The sequence below is a fragment of the Bison bison genome, unplaced genomic scaffold (assembly GCF_000754665.1).
Source record: "Bison bison bison isolate TAMUID 2011002044 unplaced genomic scaffold, Bison_UMD1.0 scf7180017864223, whole genome shotgun sequence".
Taxonomy (NCBI): Eukaryota; Metazoa; Chordata; class Mammalia; order Artiodactyla; family Bovidae; genus Bison; species Bison bison.
The window spans coordinates 863,895-875,459 of record NW_011494795.1 but is presented as its reverse complement, the minus strand read 5'-3'; the positions used below and the strand labels follow the sequence as shown (position 1 = coordinate 875,459).

At 52.1% G+C, this 11,565-nt stretch overlaps 1 protein-coding gene across 1 annotated transcript in view; it reads right to left on the bottom strand.

The window, feature by feature from the left end:
* Window positions 1–11,565, bottom strand: part of TMEM130 (transmembrane protein 130) — a 17,133-nt gene that overhangs the window by 2,249 nt on the left and 3,319 nt on the right. Inside the window, exons 2-7 of the mRNA XM_010845742.1 lie at window positions 7,091–7,396; window positions 5,121–5,280; window positions 3,966–4,132; window positions 3,191–3,275; window positions 1,965–2,167; window positions 15–85 (exon numbers count right to left, since the gene is read on the bottom strand). Of these exons, the coding sequence (XP_010844044.1) occupies window positions 15–85; window positions 1,965–2,167; window positions 3,191–3,275; window positions 3,966–4,132; window positions 5,121–5,280; window positions 7,091–7,334 (930 nt within the window). The 5' untranslated portion in view covers window positions 7,335–7,396. The remainder of the gene's footprint in view (window positions 1–14; window positions 86–1,964; window positions 2,168–3,190; window positions 3,276–3,965; window positions 4,133–5,120; window positions 5,281–7,090; window positions 7,397–11,565) is intronic.

Below are 11,565 nucleotides of genomic sequence, written 5' to 3'. Positions count from 1 at the left end.
CTGGCCTTCATCATGTACATGATGAAGGCCAGCATCATGGTGATGAGCGTGGCACACGGGAAAGCAAAGACAGCCGGCTGGATGCCTAGGAGGAAGAGAGGGTTGAGCCATGAGCCTGGGCAGTCAGTGCTGAATACCAGCTCTCAGGGTACAGCACGGGGGAGAGAACAGAGCCCAGCAGAGCCTTTTCCCTCTTTGTGTACATGCGTCCCAGTCAGGCAACTCCAATAGGCAAATCCAGGATTTCATAAAACCCAAGGTAGGGTCTGCTGGGGTTTTAAAGTGGTACTTGATAGTAACTTTCAAAGGGTGCAACTGAATTTCCCACCAGAGCGTGGGCTGGACTCATAGCAACTTGCTTCTAAACAGCGGCAGAGGACAGAGGGGTGACGTACAACTTCCAAGCCTAGACCATGAAAGACCCAGCAGCTTCCTCCTTTCTCTCTCGGGTGACTTGTGTTGGGGAAGGAGGCCAGGGCATGAGGACACCCAAGCATCCCTGGACCTCCAGCAGCTCTGGGCTTGCTCGCTTAGCCCTGTTGCGGAGAAGCCACAGGGCAGAGCAAGAAGAGCCCAGCGGGTCCTGGGTTCAAATCTCGGCTCTGCCCAGGTGACCTGACAGTCATGCTGACCCATGAGGTGGCCGTGGAGATGCAACCAGGTGAGGCAGGTGCAAGGCAGCTGATCAGCAAGTGTGGGTTCCTTCTCACCCTTCTCCCACTCTCCTCCTGGTAGAGACACCACCACACACCAAAAGGATCTGTCTCTGAGGAAAGGCAGCATGGATTACCTGCAGTGCCAGCTTTCCACACAGGACGCAGGGGATCCCAGGTGCTCAGTGCCCAGGAGGTGCGGGGGAGTCAGGACCCAAGGCCCCCAGGGATGCCCACAGGTCAAAGAGTCTACCTGGCACACAGGGTCAGCCAGGGCCCAGGGCAGAGCATGGAGTCGGCTCAAGGAGTAGGGACTGGGAGACTGAAGGGGGTGGTAACACATCTGGTGCATTGATAGAGTCAACCTTGGGGAAAGTGCAGCTGGCAGGGGGGGGTCCTCTTTAATACTACACAGGGTGGGACCTGGCTGAGCATCTGAAAGACCATCCCTAGGGCCTGGGATCCTTTCTCCTCTACAGAAGAAAGCCCTCTTCTGGGGGAGGACATTTCCAGAGGACCCCCTGGAAGTGAAGGGGAGAACCTGGTGCTGTCATCAGTCAATCCCACAGCTGCAAGCCAGCAGCTGGACCATGTGACTGTTTGGAGAAGAGTATGCCCGGGGGGAAGGCTGGGCACCCATGTGAATGGGAAAGACTGCACTGCACACTTTCTGAGCTGCCTGCACTCCCTGGGAGACTTCTGACAGCCCAGTGAGGCCAGCACAGTCGCCATCGGAGATGCTTGTTTTGGTGGAAGCGAAAACACTGAGACGCAGGTGATGGGGCGGGTGTGACGGCAGTGAAGGATGGAGGGCTCGTGCTGGGGACAAGGGAGGCAGAGGTCACGTGTGGGAGGGACGCTGCCCACTGGCAGCGCTGGTGGCAACACGAGAGCTGAAGTTGGGACGATCCCAGGGCACAACGGTATGGATGGCACTGGCCCAAATGGTGGGTGCCGGGGCTGGGAGCAGGGGCATTGACAGCGGTGCTGGCGGTGGCTGGGGTGGTTGCTACGGCAGCGCTGACTCTGGCTCGTGAAGACGTTACGGCTAGTGGTGCTGGTGTTGAGAGTGGTGTTGCTGGGACTGAAGGCGGCTGGTGTCGGGGGGCTAGAGCAGTGGCCGATGGCACTAGAGTTTGGTGGTGGTGCTGTGGGTGGTCGGCAACGGTGCTGATTGGGGCCGGCAGGGTTACCGATGATTCTAGTAATAGTGGGATTGGCTGCTGACGGCCATTGGTGGACCGAGGGTGACTGGCGATGGTGGCAGGATTGACTGATTTCTGCTGGGAGCAGAGGCAAGGTGTCACTTACTGGAGGGCCACACTTGGATCTTGTGGTACTGGTGCGTCTTGCTGATGACGTTCTCAGCCTGGATGCTGAAGCAGTAGTCCCCGGGATCCCGGAAGATGTGGGTCAGGTTGTAAGCCGTGCTGTCCACGGACACCGGGTGGCATTCCCCTTCCTCCAGCGGGAGGCACTCGGGCTTAAGACGCCAGCACACGTTCAGAGGGGGGCTGCAGGGAAATGGGGGGGATGTTTTTTCAGCTTGCCAAAGGGTGTGAGCACAGACCAAGTCCAAGAAAGGTCAGGCAGTCGTGAACTTCAGTGTTCTTTCCAGGTGCCCAGGCCTCCAGGAACATGGTAGTACATTAGAGATGGCCCGAGACTGCAAGGGGAGGCCAGGGCAGTGACACATACAGGGACATGCACAGACTGCTGGGCGAGGCAGAATGCATGCTCCAGTGATGCCCTTGGTGTGTCAAGGGGACAGAGAAGCACGCTCTCAATGAGGAAGTCAGGGAAGGCTTTCTGGAGGAGGTGGCATTTGAGTAGGGTCTGAAAGGATAAGTGGGCTTTCTATAGGTTTGAAGGGGTGAGGGCCTTCCCACATTGCAGACAGCCCCACAAGGCCAGTGTTCCCTCCCCTGGACCCTGAGAATGGAGTCATGCTGTGACTCTCCCATGGCCCAGTGAAGGGTGGGCTCGTCACTCCATGTGTTCCCTAACTTGGGTCCCCTCAGGGATGAAATCCAGTTGTCACGTATGGATGTGACAGTTGGACTACAAAGAAAGTTGAGCACTGAAGAACTGATGCTTTTCAACTGTGGTGCTGGAGAAGACTCTTGAGAGTCCCTTGGACTGCAAGGAGATCCAAGCAGTCCATCCTAAAGGAAATCAGTCCTGAACATTCACTGGAAGGACTGATGCTGAAGCTGAAACTCAATACTTTGGCCACCTGATGGAAAGAATTGACTCATCTGAAGAGACCCTGATGCTGGGAAAGATTGAGGGCAGGAGGAGAAATGGACAACAGAAGATGAGATGGTTGGATGGCATCACTGACTCGATGGACATAAGTTTGAGCAAGCTCTGGGAGTTGGTGATGGACAGGGAAGCCTGGGGTACTGTAGTCCATGGGGTCGCAGAGTCGGACACAACTGAACGACTGAACTGAACTGAAACAAAGTCAGGAGCCTCTCAGCGGGAGTGTGGACAGGACCACAGATCAGGCACAGTGTGCTCCAGGCTTCACTCACCTCCCCAGGAAGTTCAAGGTCACTACCATCTTTTGGAAGGTCTGAATTAGGTTGGGCCCGAAGACTTGGATGCCTCGAAGGGTTTCTGAAAAGCAAAGAAGACGACCTCGTTATACCTGGTGGCTGACGACAGCTGTCTCGGGGTTCCCAGGGTTCCTGGGCTGTGCAACCACCACCCTGTCCACTTGGCCCCCCAGAAGGGCAGGTCACAGGTCACATCCAGAGTCCTGCTTCCCCATCAGCAGCAGATGCTGGAGCTGCTTAGACTGAGACCGCTGGGGGAAGCCAGAAGGACTCTGGTAAGCAGGACCTGGGGCTGGCTTAGGATAACCACCTCCCTCCCCACCATCTGGGCTGTGTGTGGGGCAGGGGACCAGCATCCTGTTAGCATGACTGAGAAATCGGCTGCAGCTGCCCCAGTGCCCCGTCTTGACAAAGCCAGGAGCGGCGGGTCTGGAGGCTCCCTCCCGGTGCAGCCGACTGGGGCCGTCCCATTCCCGACAGGACAATGTAGCCGGAAAGAGAGAGTGATGGGGATGCACCCTATCACGGCACAGTGTCTGCGCTCTGCCACTCGGTGCCCCCAACCTCCTCCGTGGCCTTCAGGGCCCTCTTAGAAGTGGGCAATGACAGACCCTCACAGGGCTGCCAAGGGAGCTGAAGAGAGGCTGTGCAAGCCACTCTGATCTGTGTGTGCTCCAGCCCTGGAAGGAGTGGTACCCAGGGCTCCTTGACGAGCCAAACACTCAACCCACACCAACCCCTCGAGACTCACCTTGCAGCTTCAGCGAGGCAGAGAAGTCACCCGTCTTCTGCAGAATGCCCTTCCCGGCGTCCGGCATGACCTGCTCCCACCCTGCCACCACCTTGACCTTCACAGTGAAGGATCCAATGATGGAATAGTTATAATAGACAGTACCATCTCTGGTCACCATCTGGGTGCTGTACAGTGTTGGGGAGGGGAGAGATGACAGAAGTGATCCACGTGACTTTTTAGGATCAGCGGTTGGGTGTACAGTGACACATTCAGACCAATGTCATTTTGCAAGCAAAAATGTCACCTCAGCAGCAGTCCCCAGGGCCAGCCAGGCCATGAGGTCAGCTGACCTACATGGGTGGAGTGGCTGCTGGTCATCTTTGGACTTGTAAGTTACAGGTAGAAGAACTCTTAGCAATAGGCGCCTGTTACTTGCCAGGAAGTGCTCTGCAACCCCATCCAGACCAAGGAAAGACCGTGTGTTAGATAGAGATGATCTGGGAAGGGGAGAAATATGAACTTTGGAGTTAAGACAAATCTGGCTTTGAATCTCAGCTCCAAATTTCCTATCTACATAACTCTCAGCCTTACTTTTCTCATCTGTAGAACAGGAAGAATCATACCTCCATCTTAAGTTATGACTTTTTCCTCTACAATTACCTGAATCACTTTGAAAGGAACTTGAGTAACAATAAAGAAAATATTTTTGTTGATTTGTTGATGCTCTTTATATATGAAGTTTATATACCTTCCAAATATTTTCTTCCAGTTTAACCATTATCTTTCGGCTCAACTTGCTTCTTTCATTTCAAATTTTAAATCTGATGATGCCAAACTTAGCATTTTTTTTTCCTTTACAGTTTCTACCTTTTATTTGTATTCTTAGAAATGCCTTCTCCACTGCCAAACTATTCAATTGCAGGGGATCATCGCCTACATTCCAATCTAGTCCTCGTTTATTATGTTTACTGTTTACTATTTTAAATCTGTAAATTTGGAACAAGTTTTGTTAGGGATTAGACTGGCTCACACTGGTCCCCAGGGACCCCGAGTTTGGCATAGAGCAGGTGTGCAAGGCATGTTCGGAGTGAGAGTGAGCAGGTGAAGATAGCAGAGTACAGAGCACTCCACACAGGCCAGAACTCTGGGCCATCAAAGGGGGTCAGAACATACCCGTCTCCGAAGTCCCAGCTGTAGAGGAACGAGGCGTTCTTGAAGAAGTTGCTGGGGTCGTGGAGGAGGAAGGAGACTTTAAGGACTGTCTTGGTGAGGTAGGAGCTGGGCCAGGGCAGGGAGGTGTTCTGGGTGACCACAAGGTTTCCCACGAGGAACTCTGGGAGGGAGAAACCATGGGAGGGTGAGTCCCCCGCCCCCAGGGTGGAGGAGGGCAGAGCCATGTGCCAGCTGGCAGGGCAGCCTCTCCCCTACCTGACCTCCTGACTGTCATCGTTGTGGTAACAAGAGGGGACCCTGCAGGTCTCCGAACACAGAGGCATACACCCCTCTCCTAGGCACTGCCCCAGGCCAGTGGATGCTGGTGAAGACTCACTTCCTGTCTTACATGTACAGTTCGCTCCTGTACCCCTTTCACCAGTACCCTGAACTTTCTGGCGCCAAAGATGCCCAGGACCAGAAGGAAATGCGCAGGCTTTTAAATCAATTCTTGGGAAATACTTCAAAGTACTAGATGAGCCTAGAAAAAAACGAGCATTTCTACTGACCACATGTGTTGTTGTTTAGTCACTAAGTCGTGTCTGACACTTTGCGACCCCATGGACTGTAGCCCACCAGGCTCCTCTGTCCGTGGGATTCTCCAGGCAAGAATCCTGGAGTGGGTTGCCATTTCCTTCTCCTGGGGATCTTCCCAACCCAGGGATGGAACCACATCTCAGGCACTGCAGGTGGATTCCTTACCACTGAGCCACCTGGGAAGCCCATTGCCAAGTACACATGTGTACATATTTAAGGTATACATACATTAAACAGTTGATCAAATTGGTCATAGAATTTCATTTTGATCTTTAAAAATTTACAAGCATGAGTACTCTCTCAGGCTAAAACACACTCTTTGTAAAGATCATTATTATTACAAATTATATCAGTATTCTTACAGTTGCATACTTAGCTTGTTGCTATTTTCCTCTGTTATTATAGAAACTGTGATGAACACTTTCGTGCATAAACCATTACCCAAATGGAGGTTTATTACCTGAAGATAAGTTCTTTAATAGATTGTAGGGATTTCCCTGGGGCGTTTTCCCTGGTAGCTCAGCTGGTAAAGTATCTGCCTGCAATGCAGGAGATGCCGGTTTGATTCCTGGGTCAGGAAGATCCCCTGGAGAAGGGATAGGCAACCCACTCCAATATTCTTGGGCTTCCCTGGTGGCTCAGACAGTAAAGAATCCGCCTGCAGTGTGGGAGACCTGGGTTTGATCCCTGGGTCGGGAAGACCCCCTGGAGGAGGGCATGGCAACTGACTCCAGAATCCCATGGACAGAAGAGCCTGGCAGACTACAGTCCATGGGGTTGCAAAGGAATGATTCAACACAGCATAGCACAGGGACTTCCCTGGTGGTCCAGTGGCTTAGACTCCACACTTCCAAGGTAGGGAGCCTGGGAACTAGATTCCACATGCTACAATTAAGAGTTCCCATGCTGGAACTAAAGATCCTGCATGCAGATAAGACCCAGTGCAGCCAAATAAATAAGAAGAAAAAATTGATTGTAAACTCCAAGAAAGCAGGGAGTTCTTGGAAATAGAGAGAACGGAGAGAGGGTGTGAGGGAGGAAGAAGGGAAAAAAGAGAAGGGTAGGGTAGGGGGGATAGGGAAAGAGAGAAAGAGAAAGAAGGATTGGAAGACTAAAATAACTTACAGCCATTGATACATTTGGATCATCTCCTCTCCCAAGGCCTGTATTAGTTGACACCCCAGTAGCAAATATGCACTTTGTGTCCATTTCAGCACAGCCCTGCCAGCAGTGGGTATTACCATCTTCTGATCCTTTGTTAACTCAACTGACAGCAACTGAAAACCATGGGTCTAATCTGCCCATGTGTGATGGTTGTGATGCCTGTGCCAGGCTGGTTGTTTTCTCTGCCCCAAGAGCCTGAAGGCAAATCAGCGAGGAGGGAAGGTCCTCACCTGTGATGGGGAGGACGAGGAGGCTCCTGGCCACAGGCTGGCACATCCCACAGTCGGCGGCGGTGACCCAGACGGAGATCGGGAAGTCCCCGGGCACGCTCCCCACAACGCGGATGGTGGAGCTGAAAGCCTCGTCCGCCTTCCCCGTGAGCAGCAGCGGGGTGTGGATCCAGTGGAAGCGGTAGAGGTGGGTGCTGGTGGGCAGGGCCAGGCTGCCATTGTCATCGGCCACCAGGCTGGCCATGATGGTCACCTCTGTCCCCGTGGTGGCAGGGCCATCGGTGGTGAGCTGAAGTTCATACAGGCCTAGGAACCCAGAAACAAAGGCTGTGTTTCAGGAGAGGGCATGGCCAGGAGCCGTACTGCCCCACGCTGCGTGGGCGTCTATTCATCTCATGGGTGGAGAAACTGAGTCAGGTCAAGGGACAAGCCCAAGGATTATACGATTAGCACATTGCCAAGTGGAGACTTGAACCCAGGCCCAGCTGACTCCAAACCCACACTCTTTCCACTGTCTCAATTTATTTTCTTTTTTCATGCCAGCCACGCAGGGCCTTACAGAGCATGAGTCTGCTGACCTGGCCAGGTTTCTCAGCTACAAAAATGACTATCAGTTCATGTCACAGGAGGAAACACTGCAGCTGCTGCCCAGAAAGGTGCCCTCCCGCATCACCCACTCTTTGGGCCTGAGCTTTACATGTGAAACAAAATTCCAAGTTGAAACACAGAGCTGAATCTGGATCCCCTTAGAGGCCTCATGCCTTGGCAGGGCAGAACAAGCCTCGGGAGGAAGGGTCACTGTGATCCAAGACTGGGCCCTTCTCTTTGGTCTCAGTCTGCAAATCCACAAACTGAGAGCTTCTAGATCTGAGCCACCCGATACGGTTGGTTCCACTGCCACGTGGGGCTCCTGAAGCTTCAGTCAAAAGGAAACAAACTTCAAACCCACTCTCTCGGTCGCACTGGCCATGTTCCAAGGGCTCAACGGCCGCATGTGGCCAAGGGTCACGAGAGAGGACACTGTGGATACAGATCTTTGTTATCACAGAAAGGCTCCATGGGACCACACGTTCTCAGGGACCTCCAGGGTCTTGGCCGGGGTCAGCACGGGAGCGCTCTGATTCCAGCTGGGCCCGCTCCTTGAGGAACTTGAACTGACATATTGGGCATACAGCTCTTACAGGGAACCTGGGAATTAAGACTTGCAGGTTGCAAGCAGAGAACAGGGCCTGGGGACTTCCCTGGTGGGCCAGTGGCTAAGACTCTGCACTCCCAATGCAGGGGGCCTGGGTTCAATCCCTGGTCAGGGAACTAGATCCCTCATGTCATAACTGAGAAAAAAAAAAAAAGACTCCTCATGCTGCAACTGAAAAAAAGATCCTGCATGCTGCAACAAAGAAGAAAGATCCCATGTGCCTCAAGGAAGACCTGGCATGGCCAAATAATATAAATAAATAATTTTCTAAAATAAACAAATACTTTTTCAAAAGACAGAGAGAGAACAGGGCCTTGTGGACATGGAATGGAGACCATGTAAGAGGCCTTTTAAATAATACTCCCCACCCGACCAAGACCATTCAGTCTTACACTGAATGTAAGACTAATTATAATCTGAAAATACAGAAAGGTATAAAATTTTTTTAAAAAAGAAAACTTTTAAAATAATCAGCAACGGTCTCTCTTACTATATTTGGACAATTTTCTGCTATTTTTTCAAATGATGCTTACTCTGAGATTATTCCACTGTTGTTGCTGGTTTTGCATATCAAGCATCTTCCTAAGTTATTATGCTTCACCTGCTTTAGATAACTGAAGATTTTTATCATACTCACGGGTAAGATTTTAAAAATCAGGTTTATTTCCATCATAAAAGTTAAGACAGGGACTTCCCTGGAATCTTCAGTGGTTAAGATCCCATGCTCCCAATGCAGGGGGCATGGGTTCGATCTCTGGCTGGGGAACTAAAATCTCGCATGCCACACAGCACAGCGTGGCCACACACACGCAAAGTAATACATGCACATGAAGAATATTAGAAGTGTCCTATTACCCTACCCCCCCCCCAAAAAACAACAGCTGCTAACAGATTAAGGTCCTCTGGCTCTTTTTCATGCACCAAAGTTCCAACTTCGTCAGCATCACCCTCTGCACACAACTCTGCGTGATTTTTTTTCCACATGACACATCAAAAGGATGTCCGCGGGGGTCCTAACGTGAACTTCAGTGGTTGCAAGATAATCCCTCAAGCAGGTGTATCTGAATTCCCAGAACTCTTCCCTCTCATCAATAACACTACTGCGTGTTTCGGTAACTCTTTTCCTGCAGTTTGGGTTTTCCTCTTCAGGTGCGATGTCTGAAGGGCTTGCGAGGTTAGAGACTGTCCAGCCTGTGGCAGGGCACACCTGGGCAGATGAGGTGATACAGAAGGAAGGGAGGAGGGACCACAACACCCACCCCCATCATTTCAGCCCCTCCCACCTCTCCCTTTCCCAGGCATAGGCACCCCCTCCCTTGACTTCTGGTACCTCCTAAATGCTGATGGAACCCAGGAACAGTGACTTCAATTCTACTAAGCAGTAATGTAGTAGCTACTAACCACATGCCATTATGTTTAATCACTTAAATGTAATTAATACTAAAAAATTCAGTCCCTCCATTGCACCAGAGCCACATTTCAAGCACTCAAGAGCCATAGCTCTCCCGGACAGCACAGATGGAAAATATATCCTTCATCATCCAAAGTTCTGTAGGCCAGGGATGCAGCAGCAGTCCCCAGGCTTTTTGGCACCTGGGGCCAGTTTCGTGGAAGATACTTCTCCCACTGAGCTGGGTAGGGAGCGGGGTAGGGATGTTTTCAGGATGATTCGAGAGTATCACGTTTATTGTGCACTTCATTTCTCTCATTACTACATCAGCTCCACTTCAGATCATCAGGCATTAATCCCAGAGGCTGGGGTCCCCGGCTCTAGACCCCCTGGCTTTCTCCCCTCCCAAACCTACCATTCTCAGTACCTGTCATTCTCTGTCTGGTTAGAGGGTCCCTGGGCCCCTGCTACTCTCGCTGCTCCTCTCCATCACTACGAACACTTGTGTGTGTGTGTGTCCTCAGTCGCTCAGTTGTGTCTGACTCTTTGCGACCCCATGGACTGTAGCCTGCCAGGCTCCTCTGTCCATGGGATTATCTAGGCAAGAATACTGGTGTGGGTTGCCATTTCCTCCTCCAGGGGATCTTCCCAACCCAGGGATCGAGCCCATGTCTCTTGTGTCTCCTGCACTGGCAGGCGATTCTTTACCACTAGCACCATCCTGGGGAGCCCCCATCCAGTAGATGACTGCTCCATCCTACCCGCTGACCCTTGGCCTCCAGTCCTGCCCTACTCTCAGCCACCCCAGCAAGCAGCTTCCTGCACAGTTCATCTGATCACGGGCTGGCCTCCCGGTAGAGGGAATCCACATTCATGTCTTGGCACATCCATGCTGTAGCTTTAACACTTGCTCTGTCCTTCATAGCCTCAAGGCCTTTGCACATGCTGTCCCTACTGCTCTTCTTCACCTAGCTGTCTGTGGATATAACTTCTTCCCGGAAGCCCTCCCTGACTCCTACCCCCCGCACCCTCATCTCTTCAGCACTCTTCCAACAGCTTGGCACACAGCTCACCCTGGGTTGGGATAGACATTTCCTCATTTCCCCTAACTGCACTGCAAGCTCCCTGAGGGCAGGACAGGGGTCATCCCCGTCTCCTCCTAGCCTAGTCAAGCACTCGGCACCACGTAGGGGTTGGACACTGTGCTGTGGAGTGGCACCTGGAGAGAAGGGTGTGGCAGGGGTACCAGCCCACCTGGTGCTGCCCTAGGAAACTCTTCATCCAGGTGCTGCAGACTGAGCCCCTTCCTTGGGCCCCACCCCACAGCTCTGAGGGGACCCAGAAGTATAGGACGTGCCCCCTGCCCTTGTGGGGTTCACGAGAGACCTGTTGATTCAGCCAAACTGGAAGGTGACTGAGTGGGTCCTCAGCTGGATCCCATTCACCCTGCGACACCATGTCGCCTGCCCCTACTAGGGACTCTGTCTCCAGCCTTTTGGTCACTCATGTTACACATCGGTTCCGAATCCCTTTCCTTGATGCCATATTTTGAATTATAAAGTCATCTGAGCTAGCATTGCAAAAGGGACCAGCAGTGTCTTAATCTCAAAGAGAGAATTCCAGACAGAAGTCTCTCCAAGAAAACACAGTGTATGGCTGAGTCCCTTTGCTGTCCACCTGAAATTATCACCATGTTATTAATCTGCTATGCTACTGCTGCTGCTAAGTCACTTCAGTTGTGTCCGACTCTGTGTGACCCCATAGACGGCCACCCACCAGGCTCCCTCGTCCCTGGGATTCTCCAGGCAAGAACACTGGAGTGGGTTGCCATTTCCTTCTCCAGTGCATGAAGGTGAAAAGTGAAAGTGAAGTCGATCAGTCGTGTCCGAC